The following is a 26,364-nucleotide window of genomic DNA, read 5'->3' on the forward strand; positions in this document are numbered from 1 at the left end:
TCACCGATCGCGAGTGCCGGCAAAAGAGCCCGGCACCGAGGAGAAGTACCGGGCTCTCGGGACACAGCTGGCACTGCCGGGGGGTGTGGATCAGGAGGCCGGGGAGGGTGGCGCGAGGAGGTGCTGGCAGGCGGCCACCAAAAAAAATGGCCGCCCCGCACCTCCACCTTAATTTGCACCACTACCGCCACAGGTAGGCCCCATGAACCGGTCGCGATTTGTGACCGGCACTACGGGGGGGGGGGGGGGCACGACCCAATATTGCGCTCGGGGCGGTAGCGGGGCGCTGCGCACACCGATTACTTCATCGGTGGTGGCGCAGCGCTACAGGCTAACGCCGCCATTAGCGCTCCGCTAAATATCGCGGGAGGCGTGGCCAGTGGCGCTAAAGCCACTGACTGTCCTCTTTAGGCGCTAACTGGTGGTGCAGCCCACCAAATTTCTAGGCCTCAGTGTTTCCGTTTCCACCACTTCTGTCGGCAGTGACTTCCAGGTCCTCACCACTTGCTGCGTAAAAAAGTTTTTCCTCACGTCCCCCCTGTATCTCTTACCCAAAACCTTAAATCTGTGTCCCCTGGTCCTTGTACCATCAACTAGTGGGAACAACCTTTCCCCGTCCAGCCTATCCAAACCCATCATAATCTTGTACACCTCGATCAAATCACCCCTCAACCTCCTTTGCTCTAATGAAAACAAATCCAGCTTCTCCAACCTGTCCTTGTAGCTAAGATCCCCCATCCCCGGAACCATTCTGGTAAATCTCCTGAGTTATGTTTCTCAATGTTCGAGAATTTTTTCCATGCGATGAAAGGGAAAGGTGATTCTAAAGCTTCTAACAAGAAAAGGCTCTCTACTGGGAGTGAGGGATCCTTTCAATGGGGCAATGCAAAGCTAGATGTCAACTGTAGTTCAGTGGTAGCACTCTCACCTCTGGCTCCGAAGGTTGTGGGTTTAATTCCCACTCCAGAGAGCTGAACACAAAATCTAGGCTGACACTCCAGTGCTGTACTGCGGTACTGCGGTACTGTCTTTTGGAATGAAACGTTAAACTGAGGCCCTGCCTGCCCTCTAAAATCCCACAGCACTATTTCGAAGAAGAGCAGGGGAGTTCTTCCTGGTGTCCTGGCCAATATTTCTCAATCAGCCAACATCACTAAAACAAGAGGCTTTTGCTAATGCGCGGAGGTAAGTAGCACGGAATCCAGTTCTACAGAGTACTGCTTCTACAGAGTACTAAACTCGGGAATTTGGAGAGCGAGGGAATTCGGTGAGGTGGGGGTAAGAGGTGCTGCTTGATACATAAAAAATATATAAACAACTAGATTTAAATTAGGACTGTGGGCTAAGTTACAGTGAAGACCTAAAGCATATAACTAAATTTAATAAATTAAAAAAGGTTATTACCTAGATTAAAAACTATTAATAGACAATTGAGTGATAATTCAAAACTTGAAAACCTAATTCGTTCAATAAAATACAATGGAGATGGCAGGGCAGGTAATGTGTTGCAGCTGTAGCATGTGGGAGCTGGTGGACACCAGTGCGATCCACAGCAACCACATCTGCAGTAAGTGTCTGCAGCTCGAGGAACTTCAGCTCCGAGTTGATGAGCTGGCGTCCGAGCTTCAGACACTGCGATACATCAGGGAGAGTTACCTGGAAACTTTGATCCAGGAGGCAGTCACACCCCTTAGATTAGGTACTTCAGATTTGGTCCGTGGTCAGGGACAGGAGGGTGTGACTACGAGTGAGGTAGGTATGGGGATCCAGAAGGTAGCATTGGAGGAGCCTCAGCTCTTGCACTTGTCCAACAGGTACGAGGTTCTTGCAGCCTGTGTGGACGAGAGCAGGGACTGCAGGGAGGATGAGCAAATCGACCACAGCACCGTGGTACCGGGGGCCATTCAAGTTGGGGGAGTAAAAAGGAATGTAGTAGTGGTAGGGGACAGTATAGTTAGGGGGATAGATACTGTTCTCTGCAGCCAAGAGCGTGAGTCCCGAAGGCTGTGTTGCCTGCCCGATGCCAGGGTTAAGGACATCTCCTCACGGCTGGAGAGGAACTTGGAGTGGGAGGGGGAAGATCCAGTTGTCGTGGTCCATGTAGGTACCAACGACATAGGTAGGACTAAGAAAGAGGTTCTGCTGAGGGAGTATGAGCAGCTAGGGGCTAAATTAAAAAGGAGAACCACAAAGGTAATAACCTCTGGATTACTACCTGAGCCACGAGCAAATTGGCATAGGGTCAATAAGATCAGAGAGTTGAATGGGTGGCTCAAAGATTGGTGTGGGAGAAATGGGTTTCGATTCATGGGGTACTGGCACCAGTACTGTGGAAAGAGGGAGCTGTTCCGTTGGGAACGGCTTCACTTGAACCATGCTGGGACTCGTGTCCTGGCGAATCAAATAACTAGGGCTGTAGATAGGGCTTTAAAATAAATAGTGGGAGGGAGGGTCCAGGTGAGGGGAAACTTAGAAAGTTAAAGAGAAAGTCAAGGCAATAGTACAGGGTAGCGACAAGGGTAATGATAACCAGAGTGTAACAGAAAAAAAGGCCAAAACTAGGAAAAATGGTAAAAAGACAAAGTTAAAAGCTCTATATCTGAATGCATGCAGCATTCGTAACAAGATAAATGAGGTGACAGCACAAATAGATACAAATGGGTATGATCCGATCGCCATTACAGAGACGTGGTTGCAAGGTGACCAGGGCTGGGAACTGAATATTCCAGGGTATTTGACAATTCAGAAGGATAGACAGAAAGGAAAGGGAGGAGGGGTGGCTTCGTTGGTAAAGGATGGGATCAGTGCAGTGGTGAGAAGTGATATTGGCTCAGAAGATCAAGATGTAGAATCGGTTTGGGTGGAGATAAAAAATAATATGGGGAAAAAGTCTCTGGTGGACGTAGTCTACAGGCCCCCAAACAGTAGCAATGCTGTTGGACAGAGTATAAATCAACAAATAATAGAGGTCTGTAAAAAAGGTACGGTGTTAATCATGGGTGACTTTACTCTCCATATTGATTGGACAAATCAAATTGGCCATGGTAGTCTTGAGGAGGAGTTCATAGAGTGTATCCGGAATGGTTTCCTAGAACAGTATGTAATGGAACCAACCAGGGAGCAGGCTATCTTAGATCTGATACTATGTAATGAGACAGAATTAATAAATGATCTCATAGTAAAGGATCCTCTAGGAAAGAGTGATCATAGCATGGTTGAATTTCAAATTCAGTTGGAGGGTAAGAAAGTTGTATCTCAAACCAGTGTCCTGATCTTAAACAAAGGCAATTATAATGGCATGAGGGCAGAACTGGCTAAAGTGGACTGGAAAAACAAATTAAAGGGTAAAAAAGTTGAAACGCAGTGGCGGACATTTAAGGAGATATTTCATAACTCTCAACAAAAATATAGTCCAGTGAGAAAGAAAGATTTTAAGAGAAGGGAGCACCATCCGTGGCTAACTAAGGAAGTAAAGGATGGTATCAAATTGAAAACAAAGGCATACAATGTTGCCAAGATTGGTGGGAGATCAAAGGATTGGGAAATGTTTAAAAACCAGCAAAGGATGACTAAAAAAAGAATAAAGAGAGAAAAGATGAATTATGAGAGTAAGCTGGTAAGAAACATTAAAACAGATAGTAAGAGCTTCTACAGGTATATAAAAAGGAAGAGGGTAGCTAAAGTAAACATTGGTCCCTTAGAGGATGAGACTGGGGAATTAATAATGGGGAATGGGGAAATGGCAGAGACTCTGAACAAATATTTTGCATCTGTCTTCACTGTAGAAGACACTAACAACATCCCAATAATCAAGGGGCCACAGGGAGTGGGGAACTAAGGAAATAGTACTCAGTAAAATAATGGGACTAAAAGATGACAAGTCCCCTGGACCAGATGGCCTGCATCCCATGGTCTTAAAAGAAGTGGCTGCAGAGATAGTGGATGCATTGGTTGCAATATACCAACATTCTGGAGAGGTCCCAGCGGATTGGAAAATCGCTAATATAGCACCCCTATTTAAGAAAGGAGGGAGACAGAAAGCAGGAAACTATAGACCAGTTAGCCTAACATCTGACGATGGGAAATTGCTGGAGTCCTTCATTAAGGAAGCAGTAGCAGGGCATTTAGAAAAACATACTGCAGTCTAACAGAGTCAGCATGGTTTTAGGAAAGGGAAATCATGTTTAACAAACTTGCTGAAGTTCTTTGAGGATGTAACAAGCAGGGTGGACTAAGGTGAACCAGTGGATGTGGTGTATTTGGATTTCCAGAAAGCATTCGATAAGGTGCCACATAAAAGGTTACTGCATAAGGTAAGAGCTCACGGAGTTGGGGGTAATGTATTAGCATGGATAGAGAATTGGCTAACTAACAGAAAGCAGAGAGTCGGGATAAATGGGTCATTTTCTGGTTGGCAAACGGTAACTAGTGGGGTGCCACAAGGATCGGTGCTGGGGCCCCAACTATTTACAATCTACATTAGTGACTTAGATGAAGGGATCAAGTGTAATGTAGCCAAGTTTGCGGATGATACAAAGATGGGTGGGAAAGCAAGTTGTGCAGAGGACTTAGAGAATCTGCAAAGGGATATAGACAGGCTAGGTGAGTGGGCAAATATTTGGCAGATGGAGTATAATGTGGGAAAGTGCGAGGTTATCAACTTTAGCAGGAAAAATAAAAGAGCAAACTATTATTTAAATGGAGAGAGATTACAAAATGCTACAGTTCAGAGGGACCTGGGGGTCCTTGTGCATGAAACACAAAAAGTTAGCATGCAGGTACAGCAAGTAATCAAAAAGGCAAATGGAATGTTGGCCTTTATTTTAAGGGGGTTGGAGTATAAAAGCAGGGAGGTCCTGCTACAACTGTACAAGGTATTGGTGAGACCACACCTTGAGTACTGCGTACAGTTTTGGTCTCCTTATTTAAGGAAGGATATACTTGCATTGGAGGCAGTTCAGAGACGATTTACTAGGTTAATTCCTGAGATGAGGGGTTTGACTTATGAGGAAAGGTTGAGCAGGCTGGGCCTATACTCATGGGAATTTAGAAGAATGAGAGGTGATCTTATCGAAACATATAAGATACTGAGGGGGCTCGACAAGGTAGATGCAGAGAGGATGTTTCCCCTCATGGGGAAATCTAGAACTCAGGGGCACAGTCTCAGAGTAAAGGGTCGCCCTTTTAGAACTGAGATGAGGAGGAATTTCCTCTCTCAGAGGGTCGTAAATCTGTGGAATTCTCTGCCCCAGAGAGCTGTGGAGGCTGGGTTATTAAATACATTTAAGGTGGAGAGAGATAGATTTTTGCAAGATAAGGGAGTGAAGGGTTATGGGGAGCGGGCGGGGAAGTAGCTTTGAGCCCAAGATCAGCCATGATCTTATTGAATGGCGGAGCAGGCTCGAGGGGCCACGTGGTCTATTCCTGCTCCTATTTCTTATGTTCTTATGACAGAACGTACAAACATAAGAGTGGACCAGCAAATAGGGTAAGAGTAGGGAAAAATGGTAAAAAGACAAAATTAAAGCCTCTTTATTTGAATGCACACAGCATTCCTAACAAGATAGATGAATTGATGACACAATTAGAAATAAATGGGTATGATCTGATAGCCATTACAGACACGTGGTTGCAAGGTGACCAAAGCTGGGAACTGACTATTCAGGGCTATTTGACATTTCGGAAGGATAGACAGAAAGGAAAAGGAGGTGGGGTAGCTCTGTTAATAATGGATGGGATCAGTACAGTAGTGAGAAATGATCTTGGCTCGGAAGATCAAGATGTAGAATCAGTTTGGGTGGAGATAAGAAATAATAAGGGAAAGAAGTCACTGGTGGGAGTAGTCTATAGGCCCCCTAACAGTAGCTACACTGTAGAACAGAGTATAAGTCAAGAAATAATGGGGGCTTGTAAGAAAGGTACTGCAATCATCGTGGTCACTTTTAATCTTCATATAGATCGGACAAATCAAATTGGCAAAGATAGCCTTGAGGACGAGATCATGGAGTTTATTCAGGACAGTTTCTTAGAACAATACATTGTGGAACCAACCAGGGAACAGGCTATTTTAGATCTGGTAATGTGCAATGAGACAGGATTAATTAATGATCTCATAGGGATGAGCAATAAATGCTGGCCTTGCCAGCGACGTCCAGATCCCATGAACGAAAAAAAAGTAAAGAATCCTCTAGGGAAGAGTGATCATATTCAGTTTGAGGGTGTGAAACTTTGGTCTGAAACTAGTGTCTTAAATTTAAATAAAGGTAATTACAAGGGTACGAAGACAGAGTTGGCTAAAGTGGACTGGGAAAATAGATTAAAAAGTAAGACGGTAGATAAGCAGTGGCAGACTTTTTAAAAGATATTTCGTAACTCTCAACAAAGATATATTCCAGTGAGAAAGAAAGACTACGAGAAGGATGAACCATCCGTGGCTAACTAAGGAAGTTAAGGAGGGTATCAAATTGAAAGAAAAGGTATACAATGCTGCGAGGATTAGTGGTAGGCCAGAAGATTGGGAAATCTTTAGAAACTTGCAAAGGATGACTAAAAAAATAATAGAGGGAGAAAATTGATTATCAGAGCAAACTAGCAAGAAATATAAAAACAGACATAAGAGCTTCTACAAGTCTATAAAAAGGAAGAGAGTAGTTGAAGTAAATGTTGGTTCTTAGAGGATGAGACTGGGGAATTAATGGGAAACAAGGAAATGGCAGAGACTTTGAACAAATATTTTGTATCTGTCTTCACAGTAGAAGACACTAAAAGCATCCCAATAATAGTAGATAATCAAGGGGCAAAAGGGAGGGAGGAACTTAAAACAATCACTATCACTAGAGAAAAAGTACTAGGCAAACAAATGGGACTAAAGGCTGACAAGTCCCCTGGACCTGATGGCCTGCATCCTAGGGTCTTAAAAGAAGTGGCTGCAGAGATAGTGGATGCATTGGTTGTAATCTACCAAAATTCCCTAGACTCTGGAAAGTTCCCAGCTGATTGGAAAACCGCAAATATAACGCCCCTATTCAAGGAAGGAGGGAGGCAGAAAACAGGAAACTATAGGCCAGTTAGCCTAACATCTGTCATTGGGAAAATGCTGGAATCCATTATTAAGGTAGTAGTAGCAGGACATTTAGAAAATCATAAGACAATCAATCAGAGTCAACATGGTTTTATGAAAGGGAAATCATGTATGACAAATTTATTAGAGTTCTTTGAGGATGTAACGAGCAGGGTTGATAAAGGGGAACCAGTAGATGTAGTGTATTTGGATTTTCAAAAGGCATTCGATAAGGTGCCACATAAAAGGTTACTGCATAAGATAAGAGCTCATGGTCTTGGGGGTAATATATTAGCATGGATAGAGGATTGGCTAACTAACAGAAAACAAAGAGTCGGGATAAATGAGTCATTTTCCGGTTGGCAAACGGTAACTAGTGGGGTGCCACAGGGATCGGAGCTGGGGCCTCAACTATTTACAATCTATATTAATGACTTGGATGAAGGGACCAAGTGTACTGTTGCCAAATTTGCTGACAATACAAAGATAGATGGGAAAGCAAGTGGTGAGGAGGTTACATAGGGCTGGATTTTCACATTGGAAGCGGGTTGGGTGTGGGTCAGGTGGTCGGCGGGTCTCGAACCCGCCCCCCGTTGTCAGGTCAGAAAAAGTTGAGATTTTACCTTAATTGGCCAATGAATTCCGGGCGGGTGGGTTCCCCTGTGTCAATTAGTGTTTTGGGACTGAAACTCGCCTCTGCTGCTGCCACTTATCTAGCTGGATTTAAGGCCTCCATAAGGGCTTGTTCCTTATGCGCCTGTTTTGCTGATAATGTGGAAACCTGGGGATCCTGCCTTCATCGGCGATGTCTACCTCAAGGCCCAAGGCCTCGCCAAGATTCACCGATGACTCCCTCCAAGTGTTGGTAGAGAGAGTCACATCTAACAAGGAGGTGCTCTTCCCCTATTCTGGGAGGAAGAAGCCTCCCCAGCAGACAAAAGCTGCATGGCTTCAGATCGCGAGGGAAGTGAGCAGCAGGTCGGTCTGCAGCAGAACCTGGCTGCAATGCTGTAAAAGATTCAATGACCTTGTTCGAACAGGAAAAGCGAGTAATCATCGTTACCCTCATTCTGCTCCCCATCTCCTCTCATCACCAGCACTCTGCATTGTCAACCTACTCCTGCACATCCCACTGTACCCTTACATGCCTTGCACCCCTAACCATCCCTCTCTCTCTAGGTTCACAAGCACTTCACTATGCTACCCTCACACTCCCTATGCTGCCCTCACACTCCCTATCACAGTTATGTACTGACAACAACTACCAACATACAGGGAGGGCCCTTGGTACCTGCACCTCACTCCATCCCTGTCTCCTTCTAAGCATCAATGCTCTGGAATCTCTACACTCACTCCATTAATCTCAATCAAACTCCAGTTGTCTCCCTGCAGGAAAAGAGAGCCCACAATAAGCAGGAAAAGACGAGGACCGGAGGAGGGCCACCCTCAATAGCCCATCTCACCAATGCTGAGGAGGCGGCCCTGGAGATCGTTGGTGCTAGCCTGGATGTGGAAGTGGGGGATGGACAGACGGGCACAGAGGAGCAAGCTGGTGACAGAATAGTTTTGCATCTCTCTCATTTACATTGCATGAGTTACTGAAATGGCTGCTGATGTTCATACTGATTGACTTATGATCTGCACAACTCCATGTGTATGCTACATTAATATCAGTTGTCTAACTCATGCCTTTACTCCATCAGACATCCCCCCTCGCCAATGTCCCAGAGGAAGAAGGCGAACATGAAGACTCCTCAGAGGAACCTGCAACCTCGGAGGGCGCAGCGTCAGCAGATGTAAGCACACCCAGCACCAGCGCAGATACACACACCTCAGTGGGACCCTTGCGACATAGAGTAGTGTTGTCACCTGGTGTATCACAGCTCACAAGTGAGCATCAGCAGATGGTGGATTCAGGGACAGCAGCGGAGAGTCCTCGCCGGAGTTCGCAGGGCGGTCCCAGCTCTGCTCAGCTGCATGTGGACCCTGTGCCTCTGGGTCCATCCAGAAGGAGAGCGGTGCTGGAACTCCAGGAACAGGTGCAGGAGTCTCTGGCAGGTTTTGTCTCTAGGGTCACTGCGAGTGTGGAGAGGATGGAGGAGTCCAACTCTAACATGAGCAGAGCCTTTTTGGAGTCATTGGCGCATGAACGCATCACCATGGAAAGGCTGGCAACCTCCGTGGAAAGGATGGCTATGGCCATCAAGGAGCTAAGTCGCCAGAGTTTTGAAAACATGGTCATTGTTCAGAATAGACTGACATCTCTGGAGGAGCGATGGACAGCTATTGAGCAGAGAAACCAGAGCTTCATGGAAGTCCTCTGGAGCAGGACTGCCACTGCAGATACAGGTCCTCATGGCCACCCTGATGTGCAGCAAGGTGCTGTCCAGCCATTTGCTAGCATTGAAGTGGGGCTGACCCATGACAGTGATGTTGGTGGCAGCCAACAAGGAAGCGGGGGCTCCTCTCCAGGCGCTCACACTCCCCTGCCACTGCCTAGTCCTCGGTCAGAGCCCCACCAGAGTCCTCACGCAACTGAGATCGGCGTCTCAGCCCCTGCACAGCCGCTGGAGCAGCAGACTGTTGCCGAGCCCTCACAGGCTCGCAAACCCAAAGGACGCCCACCAAAGGTGTCCAAGCAGGAGCAGCATGAAAGTGAGCAAGGTGCCCCCACATTTGCTGAAACTACAGGGGAACCAACATGTAGGAGCACGTGTAAGAGGAAGATTAAGCACAAGTAGTCACAAGGGTAGTCACTTGGGTGTTCTGTTCTGTTCAATTATTAGATGCCATCATTTCCTTATTTTAATAAACTGCACTGATGGCAAACTGCTGCAGTTGTGGTCTTTGTCATATCGGAACTGGAAGTTCCACTTTGAGGACTCGGTGACTTGGGACTGGTCATGATGGTGGTCACAGTGATAGGAAGCCACAGGTTCTTGTCCATTGTCTATGTAGTCATAAGAAGGTGCCAGCCACATGCGTTTGATTGGGCAACGTAAGCATCATGCAACCGTGTGTGGCCGACTGGGAGATGCCGCTGATGATCCCTGGAAGAAGACTGAAGCAAAAAAGGTGAGTGCGGTGGTGACTTTCACAGCCACTGGTGAGGGGTTTCCACCCGCTCCTCTGGCCTCCAGGTGTTGGTGCAGCATAGCGCAGATGTCTGCGACTATCTATAACGGACCTCTTAGCCTCCTTTGGCACTGCTGCTTAGTCATGTTGGGGAAGATCATCCTCAGCCTCTAAACCCTGTTTTGGGGCTCTCCCTGCACTGACCTGCTTCCCTGCGCTGACGCTCTCTGTCCTGTGCAGCATTGGGTGTGTGAGGAGGAGTTTGACGCTGCTGTTGTTGGTGCTGCTGCGGCCGCGGGTGCTCCTCGTCCGAGGCTGAGGTCCTCGATTAAAGGAGATAAAAGGTTCCCGTGCTGCTGGTGGAAACCTCAGGCGAGGAAGCGCTCAGGCAATGTGGGGAGAGGGTTTCCCCGGGAGCTGACGCTGGAGATGAATCTCATCCTCACTAAATCCTAAATCAGTAGGCCTGCAAGAAGTTCACCAATACCTGAAAAAACAAAGTTTGGCAGCACCCAAGTGATCCTTGGTGAAAGCGCTGCTTTTATGCTGGAGAGGCAGCAGGCGGGCAGGCAGCCGCCAGTGAAACCGCCAGGTATAGCCAGCGTGTTTCAGGAGAGGCAGCAGGCGGGCAGGCAGCCGCCGGTGAAACCGTCAGGTATAGCCAGCGTGTTTCAGGAGAGGCAGCAGGCGGGCAGGCAGCCGTCGGTGAAACCGCCAGGTATAGCCAGCGTGTTTCAGGAGAGGCAGCAGGCGGGCAGGCAGCCGTCGGTGAAACCGCCAGGTATAGCCAGCGTGTTTCAGGAGAGGCAGCAGGCTGCTGAAAACGTTGGAACATCTGAAGGGCCTCTCAAAATTGGCTTACAGAGGTGGTTAAGGTGACTGTTAAGGGCCTGTCCCGCCGCCTGGAGGTGGGACCGAAACGGTCTCTCCAAGCCCACCTCTGTGGAAGTTGCGCAGAGGCGGGATCGGAACCCGCCGCCACTTTTTCCGACTTTCCCATCTGACCCGCCTAAAAACCCGCCCCCTGAGCACTGGCAAAATCCAGCCCATAGAGTCTGTACAGGGATATAGAGAGGTTCAGTGAGTGGGCAAACATTGGGCAGATGGAGTATAATGTGGGAAAATGTGAGGTTATCCACTTTGGTAGGAAGAATAGAAAAGCAAAATATTATTTAAATGGAGAGAGACCCCAGAATGCTGCGGTACGGAGGGATCTGGGGGTCCTCGTACATCAAACACAAAGGCTGGAATTTTGCCAGAGCTCAGAATGTGGGTTTGGAGGCGAGACCGCTGTCAAAATCGCAAAGATTGACAACGGGTAGGAAACCCGCTGTCAACCCGCCTCCAAGCGAGTCTCCCAGGTGTCAGGTCTGAACTGACCTGACACCAAGCGGCAATTCTGCTACTGAAATGGCTTGTTAAGAGCCAATTTAAGAGCCTTTTGAGACTTACTTGTAATTTTACCTTCTCCCCCACTGGTCTGTTGTTTGTGAAAAGATGACAGCTGCAGAAGTGGTGTCAAGGTTGCACATGGAGAGTTTCAGAGCAAAGAAAATGTTGGTTACTGCATTTTTAATACATATACAAATTTCTTTAGCTTACAAGTTTCTAAATCCAACTGTATGTCCAGTGCCACCTCATTGGGAGAACCTCTCTCACCAGTGACAGATCGCTTCTGTCATCTCACCTGCAGCTGCCATCTATTGCAGCAACATTGGAGCCAATGAAACGATCACACCTTGGTCCTCCGAATCCTTCCACAATCATCCCCAACACCAACATCACCAACCTTCGCCGCCATCACCTGATGCTGCACTGGACACAAGGCATCAGCCCCTGACAAAATTGCTGGCTGTATGACAACACATTACCAGAAACTTCACATGGACATTGGCTAAACCTCTCAAGTGCCCACCCTTGTGTGTTGTTAGTTGGTATGCTTGCAGTAGAATGAGGGTGAGTGTGAGGGGTGGCTAGTGAGATGGGGAAGTGATAAAGTAGATAGAGAGGGTTGGGTGGAGGTGCAAGGTAAGTTGGTGTCCTGGGGAGGTCTCTTCCACCCTTGGAAGGGAAGAGAGCCTCCATAAGCATATGGAGGGAGTCATTGGAGAGCCTAGGTGCAAGAGTTCACCTTTGTGCAGTGATTGTCAATGTTTTCAGCACCTCAATGCTGTCAAACACTGAAAAATCAACTGTCAAAATAAAATTGTGCATGGTCCCTTTAAGGAAACCGACAGATGACGTTTCATCAAATGATGTCATCAGACCCACTTCCTATTAATTGGCCAGGTGGGCTTAACAAGGCCAATCAAGGGAAAATCACGCCTGCAGAGCGGAGACAGTTGGGGGGCGGGACTGGAAACCAGCTCGCCCGCCCCCATCCCGACACCACTGAGAAAATCGAGGCCAAAAAGTTAGCATGCAGGTACAGCAATTAATTAGGAAGGCAAATGGAATGTTGGCCTTTATTGCAAGGGGGATGCAGTATAAAAGTAGGGAAGTCTTGCTACAACTGTACAGGGCATTGGTGGGACCACACCTAGAGTACTGCGTACAGTTTTGGTCTCTCTTTTTAAGGAGGGATACACTTGCATTGGAGGCAGTTCAGAGAAGTTTCACGAGGTTGATTCCTGGGATGAAGGGGTTGTCTTATGAGGAAAGGTTGAGCAGGTTAGGCCTATACTCAGTGGAGTTTAGAAGAATGAGAGGTGATCTTATTGAAACATATAGAGCTAACTTCGCCGGGGCGCTACTTTTAGCGCCCCAGAAAAATTAGGGCCCCCGCGCCAGAAATTGCGTGGTTGTGCCCCAAGAGGGAAGCGGGGTGCTACTGGAAGCACCCTACATCCCTCTTGGGGCGCTGCGAGTCAATATCGCTGCGCTACGTGCCACAGCGCCACACACTGTGGCACGTCGTGCCGCGGTATTGCAGGCCATCCTCCCCTTCTTAAAGGGGAGGGGCCTTGCGCGAGCCGGGGCCCAGCCGGGCCCCCCGGGGATCGGGAGTGCTGGCAAAAGAGTCCGGCACTCAAGAGAAGTGCCGAGCTCTTGGAGCGCAGCCGGCACTCCACGGGGAGGGCTGTTCAAGAGGCCGTGGGCGGGAGCGCAGGCAGGTGCTGGCAGGCGGCCAGCAACAAAAATGGCCGCCATGCAACTCGCCTTTAAATTGCACCTTCCTGGCCGCAGGTAGGCCCTCCTGACCCCATCGGACATAGCGTCCAGTAGTAAATCAGGGGGCGCTCCCGAAGATCACGGCAGGGGTGCAAGTGAGGCACGTGAGGCGGTGCAGCGCCGCTGCTTGATCTGACACTCGCAGCCACCAGCTCAGATACTGGGACTGCGCAGACTTTAGACGGCAGCTTAGAGGCAGGATCTGCACGTGGTGAGTCACCGGGCACAAGTGGGCTGCAGCCAGGGCAGGGGGAAAGGGTAGCGCAGGTGCTAGCTCCCTGGAGGGCGAGGTCACACACGTGTTCTGCTGCACAGGACTCAGATGAAGACTTTGATGGGACGGCTGACAGAGCAAAGCTGATGGGTATGCACAACGAAATGCTTGGTGCATTGATAGGCCTGCCAGAAAGCCTGAATACAATGTCAAGGCGCATGGAGGAGTCCAGCCATCTGCAGTCTCTCCCACTGAAAGTCAGCAGCCTTCTACCAGCAATGCTGCAGCCACTGGGGTAGCACTGCGTAGGAGCACTGTGACAGGCAAAGACACACAGGCACTAAGGGAATGCACAAGGGTCATTAGTTGACTTTTGAATGAAATATTGTAATGGTTGATTCATAAATTTGGTTTGGAATGTTTGTTTTGTGGTGGCTTTTATTGTAGCATTGTAGCCAAGAGGACACTGTGATGGTCAGTAACAGAGCGAAGGCAAGGTGTGGGACTATTGTTGAGTGTGGAATTGGGGTTCCGTTCACTGGTATCGCGTTTGGATGAGTCGATCACGGACAGCCCGGGAAGAAAGGGGCTGTCTGGGTTGCCTTCTCCCTTCCACGTCCACCTCTTCCTCCTCCTCCTCCTCCTCCTCAGCTGATGGCGTATGCCTGGCAGCAAGAATTGTGCCCTCATGATTGCGAGGTTGTGGAGCATGCAGCAGACCACGACGAATCTTGCGACACGCTCTGGTGAGTAGTGCAGGGCTCCTCCAGAGCGGTCCAGCCAGTGGAAGCATTATTTAAGGACGCCAATGGCCTTCTCTACCGGATTCCGTGTGGCAGCATAGCTTTCGTTAGATGTATGCTGCCCACGTGTGTGTGGATTGCGCAGCAGAGTCATGAGCCAGGTGGTCAGCAGAGAGCCCTTGTCGTCCAGTAGCCACTCTCTGGTTTGTCGTGGTAGCTCAAATGCTGATGCTACAGCGGACTGCTGCAGAATGAGTGCACCATGTCCGCTGCCAGGATACCGAGCATTGACATGAGCATGTTGTGCTGAGTATGGTCACACATGAGCTTGACACTGAGGGAGTGGAATCCCTTTCAGTTGTGGTACGCCGGTGGTGCAGGGAGAGAATGTTGAAGGTGGTGGATGGGGTGCCAATCAAGCGGGCTGCTTTGTCCTGGATGGTGTCGAGCTTCTTGAGTGTTGATGGAGCTGCACTCATCCAGGCAAGTGGAGAGTATTCCATCACACTCCTGACTTGTGCCTTGTAGATGGTGGAAAGGCTTTGGGGAGTCAGGAGGTGAGACACTCGCCGCAGAACACCCAGCCCCTGACCTGCTCTTGCAGTCACAGTATTTATGTGGCTGGTCCAGTTAAGTTTCTGGTCAACGGTGACCCCCCCGCCCCCCCCACCGGATGTTGATGGTGGGGGATTCGGCGATGGTAATACCATTGAATGTCAAGGGACAGTGGCTAGACTCTCTCTTGTTGGAGATGGTCATTGCTTGACACTTAAGTGGCAAGTAACATTCGTACCTCACAGCAGCCCAAGCCTGAATGTTGTCCAGGTCTTGCTGCATGCAGGCATGGATTGCTTCATTATCTGAGGAGTTGCAAATGGAACTGAACACTGCAGTCATCAGCGAACATCCCCACCTCTGGCCTTATGATGAAGGGAAGGTCATTGATGAAGCAGCTGAAGATGGTTGGTTATAGGACACTGCCCTGAGGAACTCCTGCAGCGATGTCCTGGGGCTGAAAAGATTGGCCTCCAACAACCACAACCAGTGGGGTTCCGCAGGGCTCAGTACTAGGTCCCTTGCTTTTTGTGGTATATATCAATGAGCTCGACTTGAATATAGGGGGCATGATTAAGAAGTTTGCAGATGATACTAAAATCAGCTGTGTGGTTGATACTGAAGAAGGAAGCTGTAGACTGCAGGAAGATATCAATAAATTGGTCAGGTGGGCAGAACAGTGGCAAATGGAATTCAATCTGGAGAAGTGTGAGGTAATGCATTTGGGGAGGGCTAATAACAAAAGGGAATACACATTAAATGGTAGGACACTGAGTAGTGTAGAGGAACAAAGGGACCTTGGAGTGCATGTCCACAGGTCCCTGAAGGTAGCAGGCCAGGTAGATAAGGTGGTTAAGAAGGCATGTGGAATGCTTGCCTTTATTAGCCATGGCATAGAATACAAGAGCAGGGGGGTTATGCTTCAACTGTATAAAACACTAGTTAGGCCTCAGCTAGAGTACTGCGTGCAGTTCTGGTCACCACATTATAGGAAGGATGTGATTGCACTAGAGAGGGTACAGAGGAGATTTACAAGGATGTTGCTGGGAGTAGAGAATCTTAGCTATGAGGAAAGACTGGATAGGCTGGGTCTGTTTTCCTTGGAACAGAGGAGGCTGAGGGGAGACCTTATTGAGGTTTATAAAATTATGAGGGGCATAGATAGAGTGGATAGAAAGGACCTATTTCCCTTAGCAGAGGGGTCAAAAACCAGGGGGCACAGATTTAAAGTAATTGGTGGAAGGTTTAGAGGGGATTTGAGGGGAAATGTCTTCACCCAGAGGGTTGTGGGGGTCTGGAACTCACTGCCTGAAAGGGTGGTAGAGGCAGGAACCCGAACCACATTTAAAAAGTACTTGGATGTGCCCTTGGGATGCTGTAACCTGCAGGGCTACGGACCAAGAGCTGGGAAGTGGGATTAGGCTGGATAGCTCTTTGTTGGCCGGCGCGGACACGATGGGCCGAAATGGCCTCCTTCCGTGCTGTAACTTTCTAAGCCCCCGACCCGAATTTCTGCCCCAATGTATTTTTATCTGGGATGGACATTTCAGCCCAGATGACCTTAAAGGATGATAACTCCAGAGGGATGATTGTAAAAATGATGGCAAATTTAAATTTGAGAGACTTACAGAGGGACCGGAACCCCATAAAAAGGGAGTTCTCCAGATCGGGTTTGGTGGGTGATGTTTTAAAACAGAGCCGAATAGATTTTGTGTTAATGCGAGAAGGGTTAAGTTCTGAGGTGATGGAGATTTATTATAAAAAAAGTATTTTTTAGTGATCACTCGGCTTTGGTTCTTAGCATTAGGAACAGCAGAGTTAAGATCGGTTCAGGGGTGTGGATTTTAAACAATCAATACATAGAAACATAGAAGGTAGGAGCAGGAGTAGGCCATTCGGCCCCTCCAGCCTGCTCCGCCATTCAATGCAATCATGGCTGATCATCCAATTTCAGTACCCGGTCCCCGCTTTCTCTCCGACCTCTTGATCCTTTTAGCCTTAAGAAATATATATAGAAATATACCTAAAAGAAATTGCTTATAAAGAAGGGATTTTAAATATAATAAAGAATGCTCAGAAGGAACCTTTGTTCTTGAAAGAAAGAAGAGTTTGGTGGGACAATTTCAAATATGAGGTAAAAGTTTTTTCGGTACGTTATGGGAAAAAGAGAGCGGCGGCTAACCGGCATCGAGAAGAGAATATAAACAAAAGGTTTACGGATGTCTGTAAAGCAGTTGACGGAGGGGATAAGGGAGCGGAGACTAAGTTCCGGGTGCTAAAGGAAGAGTGGGAATTATAGCAAGCTGAAAAATGCAAAGGGGCCATTCTCCGTGCAAAGGCTGGAGATGCATTGGAGGGCGAAAGATGCACTAGATATTTTCTAGAGCAAGAGAAGCTGCGACAGAGATTATCGTTAATTGAGGAGTTGAAGGTTGGGGAGAAGATCATTCATGAAAGTGGGGAGATTTTAGAGGCGGCTAGCAGCTTTTATCAAGAGCTATATACAAAAGAAGACATTTCCAATTTGGCGATGGAGAAGGTTACTGCTTTTATTGAAGAGGGTTTAAAGGAGGATGAGAGAAGCATGTGTGACAAAGAAGTAGGATTAGCGGAAATAAAAGTAGCAATAAGTGGAATGAAGGGGGGGGAAAGCCCTGGGTCCGATGGACTAAGTGCAGAATTTTATAAAGAATTTTTTGAGATTTTAAGTCCATTGCTCTTAAGAGTTTCTGAGGAAATTAAAATTGAGGGAAGCCTGGCCCCATCTATGAGGAGAGGCATCATAAGCTTAGTTTATATAAAAATAAAGGGGATAGACGGGATCTGAAGAATTGGAGGCCCATCACATTGTTAAACGTGGATTATAAGATCTTGGCGAGGGTTATGGCAAATCATTTGAAGGAGGTGTTGCCGCTGATAGTTTTGCCCTCTCAGTCCTAAGGAGTCACAGGCCGGGACATTGCGGACTCTGTGGTCTCAATCCGAGATGCGATAGAGCTCATGGAAGAGAATGGAAGGGAGGCTTATGTATTAAAGATAGATCAAGAGAAAGCCTTTGATAGGGTCTCTCATGAGTTTTTATTGAAGGTTTTGGAAGCATTTGGTTTCATGGAAAATTTCATTCAGTGGATAAGGATTTTTTATTCAAACATATTTAGCTGTGTTAAATGTAATGGTTTTTTATCCAAGTATTTTCCGATACAGAGATCAGTGAGACAGGGTTGTCCCCTGTCCCCATTGTTGTACACATTGATAGCAGAACCATTAGGTTACATGATGCGAAAGAAACAAGGTGTAGTTGGGATTGTGGTTCCCAGTTCTGGGCTGGTGTCGGTGATACACCAATATGCTGATGACACAACCTTAACATTGAGAAATGGGGAGTCAGTGAGGAAAGCTATGGATGTAGTGGAGGAATATTGTAGAGCTGCAGGAGCCAGAGTGAATTATAGTAAGTCCCAATGCCTGGTTGCAGGAAGGGATAGGGGGGGAATGGTTGGGGGAAAGTCCCTTTAAGGTGGTGGAGGTTTTGGAAGTTCTGGGGGTGCATATGGGGTGCAATAAAGACAGGGATGAAGTGGATCGATTAAATTGGGAACCGAAGGTTATGAAAATTAAAAAGATTTTGGGAAGATGGGAAAGAAGGTGGTTGAAAGTGCAAGGAAGAGTGACAGTGGTGTCTGCTCTCCTGCTATCTAAGCTATGGTACTTATTGACGGTGGAGGATATTCCTGAGTGGGCGGAAAAGTCCATCCGAGAAGCTTGTGTGAGGTTTTTATGGGAAGGGAAACCAGCCTTGGTGGCTTACAATACCATCATTAGATGGAGAAATCAGGGAGGACTCAATTTCCCAGATTTTGATTTGAAGGAAAAATCCTTTAAAATCAAATGGGTGAAAAGAGATTTCTTCAGAAGTCAAATTGTGGCGGAGCCACCAAAGGACTCAGATCGTTTGTATATAATTCCTTTAACAACATGTTAGCTACAGCCTGAGTCTGTATCTTTATTTATGCTGTTTAACTGTACAGAGCGTGGTTACTTTAACAGCGCGGTTAAAACGTGATGACGTCACGCCGTTCATCACGTGATCCCCCACTGGCGGGAAAAACGTCATGACGTCAGCCACGGGACTACAGGGGCAGTCCTTGTGGAGCCTCCAGAGAGAGCAGACCTACAATCGATGTTATCCTGCAGTTTCTTGTTAAAACCTGTTTGTTTCATTAAAGTTCGTTTTGTTTGATCGCCTGAGTAGAACTCAGTCTTTTAGTTAGGAACCCACGTTCCTGCAAAATACAAGTTTTTGGAAGAGTTGTTTTGAGCATTTTTTTAAATGAAGTGGGATAGGAGGGCAGCGGATATTGTATATGGAATACAATAATATATTTTTGAAATTGATTAAACTTCTCCCTAGGTTTTATAAGGGGGTTGTAGAGACTTGGGCCCAATTTTTAAAAAGTGTGCAGTTTATGCACAAGGGGGCTGAGGAATTTTTAGAACAGCCCTTATTTTTGAACAGCTGGGTCAACATCGAAGGAGAGGTTTTATTTAATCAAGCTTTTATAAAAGCTGGTATTATATGTGTGAAAGATGTATTATACGAGGTAATTCCAGGTTGGTTGCCGGAAGAGATAGTGAGGGACATGGTGTGGGAGGAGGATCAGGAGGTAGAGGAAAAAGCAATAGGGATCATGTATGAGAAGATTGTGAGGGCAATGCCACAGGATTGGACAGAAGAAATAAATGCGGAAATCTCCAAAGGAAGTAAAATGCGTCCTGCTTTTCCAAGCTTTCTGCTGGAGAAAGGGGGAGAGTTGGTTCAATTTGACAACTGTAATACTCGAGATTTCTATAAGGTATTTAGAGAATGGAGATTCAAGACACCTGCTAGGCAGGAGTTTTGGCAGAGTATATACCCACAGCTGGACTTCAACGGGATTTGGAAGGGAGTGTGGGCAAATTTTAAATGTCCAGAATGGATTGAACTGGATTTCAAATTGGCTCATAACCGGATCTTTACCATGACGGTCTTGTGCAAGATTGGATGAGTGGAGGGGGCAACTTGCCCAGTGTGTGGGACATGGGATGAGACTCTGCCCCATTTACTGGTGTTATGTCCACAGTTAAATGATTTTAAGTACTATGTTCGACAGTTGTGTGAAGCTTTTTTGCTGGGTGGGGACCGAAGAGTGAGAATGGGAATCCTGTGGGACTCAATTTTGAGATGGGGATTGCAGGAGAGTCTGCCTGAGTCTAGCGGAGCGGCAATTAATTTAATGTTCAGTTTGGCTAGATTTGTGATTGTGCAAAGAAGGAATGCTCTGTTTTTTAAGGGGAGGAGAATCAATCTAAAAGAGTATTTTAAATATAAGCTAAAAGATCATTATAAGGCTCTGTGGATGTTTTATTCAGAAAGGAATTTAAAGATAGTATTTTACAACCAATTTTTAAAGTACAATTGATTAATATATGTTACAGGAGACAAATTAAACTTCAGGGCCTAGAAATTCGGTAGCGTTTACGCCCACTTAGGGGCGTTACAGTGGTTTGCGCCGGAAGTAACGTTGCGTCCGAAATTAGGTGCGCCCTAACATCGGCGTTAGCCGGTAGCACTGCGCCGGCACCGATGACGTCATCGGTGTGCGCAGTGCCCCGGTAACGGCCGAAACCACGCCGATCCCCATCTTCAGTAGCGGCCGCCTCTTCCCTGGCGGCCGCTAACAACGTTGTGAAGACTGGGCCGTGCTGCAGCCTTAGAGGCGCTATTTAAAGCGGAGGTGCGGCCGGCCGCTTTTTCGGCGGCCGCCTGCCCGCACCTCCTTCCCCGGCCTCCTCCACCCCCCCCCCGCGGCATTGCCGGCTGGTTTCCGTGGAGCCCGGCACTTCGCCGTTGTGCCGGGCTCTTTTGCCGGCACTTTCAACGGGGCTCCGGCCGTTGCAGGCACCTCCCCCTTAAGAGAAGGGGGAGGCCTGCAGTACGGCAGCCTGCCGCACCGCATCGGGTGGCGCAGCGGGACCGGCAGCGCTGAAATTCACAAATTGGCTGCCACATTTCCCACATTACAACAGTGACTTCACTTCAAAAGTACTTCATTGACTGTAAAGCGCTTTGAGACGTCCGGTGGTCGAGAATGGCGCTATATAAATGGAAGTCTTTAATTTTATTTACAAGAATGATTCCAGGGATGAGGGACTTCAGTTACGTGGATAGACTGGAGAAGCTGTTCCAGTACAGCTACAACACTGGCATCTATCCGACAATGTGGAAAACTGCCCAGGTATGTCCTGTCCACAAAAAGCAGGACAAATCCAATCCCGCCAATTACCCCCCCATCAGTCTACTCTCAATCATCAGCAAAGTGATGGAAGGTGTCATCAACAGTGCTATCAAGCGGCACTCACCAATAACCTGCTCACTGATGCCCAGTTTGGGTTCCGCCAAGACCACTTGGCTCCCGACCTCATTACAGCCTTGGTTCAAACATGGACAAAGGAGCTGAATTCCAGAGGTGAGGTGAGAGTGACTGCCCTTGACATCAAGGCAGCATTTGACCGAGTGTGGCATCAAAGAGCCCGAGTAAAACTGAAGTCAATGGGAATCGGGGGGAAAACGCTCCACTGGCTGGAGCCATACCTAGCACAAAGGAAGATGGTTGTGGTGGTTGAAGGTCAATCATCACAGCCCCAGGACATCGTTGCAGGAGCTCCTCAGGGCAGTGTCCTAGGCCCAACCATCTTCAGCTGCTTCATCAATGACCTTCCCTCCAACATAAGGTGAGAAATGGGGATGTTCGCTGATGACTGCATAGTGTTCAGCGCCATTCACAACTCCTCAGATAATGAAGCAGTCCATGCCCGCATGCAACAAGACCTGGACGACGTTCAGGCTTGGGCTGACAAGTGGCAGGTAACATTCATGCCACAGAAGTGCCAGGCAATGACTATCTCCAACAAACGAGAGTCTAACCACCTCCCCATGACATTCAACGGTATTACCATTGCCAAATCCCCCACCATTCGCTCAGAGGCTAGGTATTCTGCGGTGAGTGTCTCACCTCCTGACTCCCCAAAGCCTTTCCACCATCTACAAAGCACAAGTAAGGAGTGTGATGGAATACTCTGCACTTGCCTGGATGAGTGCAGCTCCAACAACACTCAAGAAGCTCGACACCATCCAGGACAAAGCAGCCCGCTTGATTGACACCCCATCCACTACCTTAAACATTCACTCCCTCCAGCACCGGCGTACCGTGGCTGCAGTGTGTACCATCTACAAGATGCACTGCAGCAACTCGCCAAGGCTTCTTCGGCAGCACCTCCCAAACCTGCGACCTCTTCCACCTAGAAGGACAAGGGCAGCAGGCGCATGGGAACACCACCACCTCCAAGTTCCCCTCCAAGTCACACACCATCCTGCCTTAGAAGTATATCGCCGATCCTTCATCGTCGCTGGGTCAAAATCCTGGAACTCCCTCACTAACAGCTCTGTGGGAGCACCTTCACCACACGGACTGCAGCGGTTCAAGGCGGCGGCTCACCACCACCTTCTCAAGGGCAATTAGGAATGGCCAATAAATGCTGGGATTGCCAGTGACGCCCAGATCCCATAAACAAATAAAAAAAAAAATCTGACCTGACCCAACCCACTCATTTTAGGGGTTAAAATTCACCACATTATGTTTTAATGCATTCAACTCACACACAAACTGTAGTGTCACTACTGTTTAAAACATGGGGATGAGCGAGAGTTAATTTCACCAGCTGCTGTGGAGGGATTTCCTGCTCAAAGGGACACACAGCACAATGGCAGCTGCATGGAACATCTCGAGTTAACAACCTGCAACAGCCATGGGGTTGTTCCCTTCCTGTGGGCTGCACGGGATATCCGAATCAACAGGAACTCACATAAAAGGTGGTAGAGTGACTGCCACAGCTATCATGAGGGATGGTACCGCCACAGCTATCATGAGCGACGGCTCTGGCACAGCTATTGTGAGCGACGGTTCTGTCACAGCTATCGTGAGCGACGGCTCTGTCACAGCTATCGTGAGCGACGGCTCTGTCACAGCTATCGTGAGCGACGGCTCTGTCACAGCTATCGTGAGCGACGGCTCTGTCACAGCTATCGTGAGCGACGGCTCTGTCACAGCTATCGTGAGCGACGGCTCTGTCACAGCTATTGTGAGCGACGGCTCTGTCGCAGCTATCGTGAGCGACGGCTCTGTCACAGCTATCGTGAGCGACGGCTCTGTCACAGCTATCGTGAGTAATGGTACTAGGGACGAACTCTATTTTAAGCACAGTATCGTCCTGATTCTGTAGCAATTTCTTGCTTTCGTTTTCTCTCCAGCAACAAAAAGCCAGAGCAGCCCCAGGAATTACCGACACAGTGCAGGCCTGTGGGAGATTGCAGTCTTCAAAGGAAGGCTGCAACCTCCTGTAAGAGCCCCCCACTGATTGGGTGATCGGGGTAGGCCTTATTCTAAGGGAGCAGGGAATGGCTGCAGATGCAAAGTTTAAAGGTGAGGATACAGATGGAGCAATGAGACGCCTACCTGTTTGTGCATTGTAAATGGTCATGAAGAAGCCTCCTCCGATCCCCATGCTGTGAGCATTCATGAGCCCATCACAGAGCAAGCTGGCAATGGCAGCATCTACAGCCGAGGCATTCTGCCTCAGAATATCCCTGCAATTAAAGCAGTGTGAGATTTAGCAACATAAATCAGGAGTTGGCCATTCAGCCCCTCGAGCCTGTTCCGCCATTCAATTAGATCATGGCTGATCTGTATCTTAACTCCATTTACCCGTCTTGGTTCCATATCCCTTAATACACATAGGATTACATCGGATATACGGCACAGAAACAGGCCATTGGGCCCAACCAGTCCGTGCCGGTGTTTATGCTCCACTCGAGCCTCCTCACATCTTTCATCATCTAAATCGATCAGCGTAATCCTCTATTCCCTTCTCCCTCACGTGCTTGCCTAGCCTCCCCTTAAATGCATCTATACTATTTGCCTCAACCACTCCCTGTGGTAGCGAGTTCTACATTCTCACCACTCTCTGGGTAAAGAAGTTTCTTCTGAATTCCCTATTTGATTTCTTGGTGACTATCTTATATTGATGGCCTCTAGTTATGCTCTTCCCCGCAAGTGGAAACATTCTCTCTGTACAAAAGCAAAATACTGCAGATGCTGGAAATCTGAAATGAAAACAGAAAATGCTGGAAATACTCAGCAGGTCAGGCAGCATCTGTGGAGAGAGAAACATTCTCTGTATCCACTATCAAAACCTTTCATAATTTTATAGACCTCTATTAGGTCACCCCTCAACTTTCTTTTTTCAAGAGAACAGGCCCAGCCTGTTCATCCTTTCCCGACAGGTGTACCCTCGCATTTCTGGTATCATCCTTGTAAATCTTCCCTGCACCCTCTCCAGTCCCTCTTTATCCTTTTTATAATATGGTGACCAGAACTGCACGCAGTACTCTAAGTGTGGTCTAACCAAGGCTCGATACAGGTTTAGCATAACTTCCCTACTTTTCAATTCTATCCCTCTAGAAATAAACCCTAGTGCTTGGTTTACTTTTTTAATGGCCTTGCTAACCTGTGTCGCAACTTTTAGTGATTTGTGTATTTGTACTCCGAGATGCCTTTGTTCCTCTACCCCACATAGACTCGCACCCTCCAAGTGATAAGTGACCTCCCTATTCTTCCTACCAAAATATAATACCTCACATTTATCTGTGTTGAACTTCATTTGCCAATTATTTGCTCATTCTGCAAGTTTATCAATGTCCTCCTGTAATTTGCTGCAGTCCTCCTCAGTATTGACTATCCCCCCCAATTTTGTATCACACTTGCTGAACAAAAATCTATCGATCTCAGTTTTGACATTTTCAATTGACCCCTAGCCTCAACAGCTTTTTGGGGGAGAGAGTTCCAGATTTTCACTACCCTTTGTGTGAAGAAGTGCTTCCTGACATCACCCCTGAACAGCCTGGCTCTAATTTCAAGGTTATGACCACTTGTTCTGTATTCACTCACCAGATGAAATGATTTCTCTCTATTTAACTGATCAGCTCCTTTAATCATCTTAAACAACTCAAATAGATCACCGCTTAATCTTCTCTATTGGAGGGAATACAAGCCTAGTCCAGCAACCTGTCCTCATAATGTAACCCATTTACCATCCACCCTACACCCACCCTTCCCAAGGTTTCCTTCTGGTGAATCTGCACTGCACGCCAAGGCCAATATATCTTTCCTAAGGTGCGGTTCCCAGAACTAAATGCAGTGCTCTAAGTGGGTCAACCAGAGCTCTGTATAGCTGTAACGTAACTTCTACCCTTTTGTATTCCAGTCCCCTAGAGATAAAGGCCAACACTCCATTAGCCTTTTAAATTATTTTTTGTACCTGTCCACTAGCTTTTAGTGATTTAAAGTATGTTTGGTTTGTCTGCAGAGCCATCAGGCAACATGTAGCCTCCTGTACTCTATGCTGCCACCAACAAGATCCTGCAAATCCATCGGCAGGATAGGCGCACCAACGTCAGTGTTCTTGCGCAGGCCAACATCCCCAGCATCGAAGCTTTGACCACGCTCAGTCAGCTCCAATGGACGGGTCACATTGTCCGCATGCCCGATACGAGACTCCCAAAACAAGCGCTCTACTCGGAGCTCCGGCACGGCAAGAGAGCCCCAGGTGGGCAGAGGAAATGCTTCAAGGACACCCTTAAATCCTCCTTGAAAAAGTGTAAACATCCCCACCAACACCTGGGAATCCCTGGCCAAAGACCGCACAAAGTGGAGGAGAAGCATCCGGGAAGGCGCCAAACGCCTCGAGTCTCTTCGCCGGGAGCAAGCGGAAGCCAAGCGCAAACAGCGCAAGGAGCGCACGTCAACCCAAGCACCCCACCCACCCGCCCCTTCAACCACCGTGTGCCCCACCTGTGACAGAGACTGTAGGCCCCGCATTGGACTCATCAGTCACCTGAGAACTCATTTTTAATGTGGAAGCAAGTCATCCTCGGTTCCGAGGGACTGCCTAAGAAGAAGAAGAATGGGCCTAAAGAGGTCACTGCCTCAATTCCAAGGTCATTGGTCAGGTATAATGCTGAGCCATACAGGCCAACAGGTCCCGGGTTCAATCTGTGGTCTGTACTGAGTTAGCTGATCTCAGCTGGGGCCGCTGGTGGATGGAGGCAAAAGACATGGCTAAAGTACTAAATGAGTGCTTAGCACCAGAAACGCTGTTTACGGAGGTCACGGATCATCATCAAAGACCCTACCCACCCCAGCCACAGTCTGTTCGCCCTCCTGCCATCTGGGAGACGCTACAGATGCATTCACACCCGAACGACCAGATTTAGGAACAGCTTCTTTCCCAGGGCTGTCATCCTACTGAACTCCACAAATAAACTCTAAAGCCTGCACATCTGCCAATGCACTTTATTATGTTTATGTTAATGTATTACAAGCCAAATGAATGTTGAATGTTTAAATGTCTTAATCTAAATGTACACTCTCGGGAGCCGCAAGCCTACATTT

General features: G+C 47.8%; 1 protein-coding gene across 1 annotated transcript in view; it reads right to left on the bottom strand.

The window, feature by feature from the left end:
* Positions 1-26,364, bottom strand: part of LOC147104928 (glutathione hydrolase 1 proenzyme-like) — a 136,527-nt gene that overhangs the window by 92,163 nt on the left and 18,000 nt on the right. The window contains exon 2 of the mRNA XM_085962066.1: positions 23,371-23,501. Within this exon, the coding sequence (XP_085818192.1) occupies positions 23,371-23,501 (131 nt within the window). The remainder of the gene's footprint in view (positions 1-23,370; positions 23,502-26,364) is intronic.

Source organism: Somniosus microcephalus, chromosome 19 (genome assembly GCF_052327205.1).
Source record: "Somniosus microcephalus isolate GS21.2 chromosome 19, FLI_Smic_1.0, whole genome shotgun sequence".
Lineage (NCBI taxonomy): Eukaryota > Metazoa > Chordata > Chondrichthyes > Squaliformes > Somniosidae > Somniosus > Somniosus microcephalus.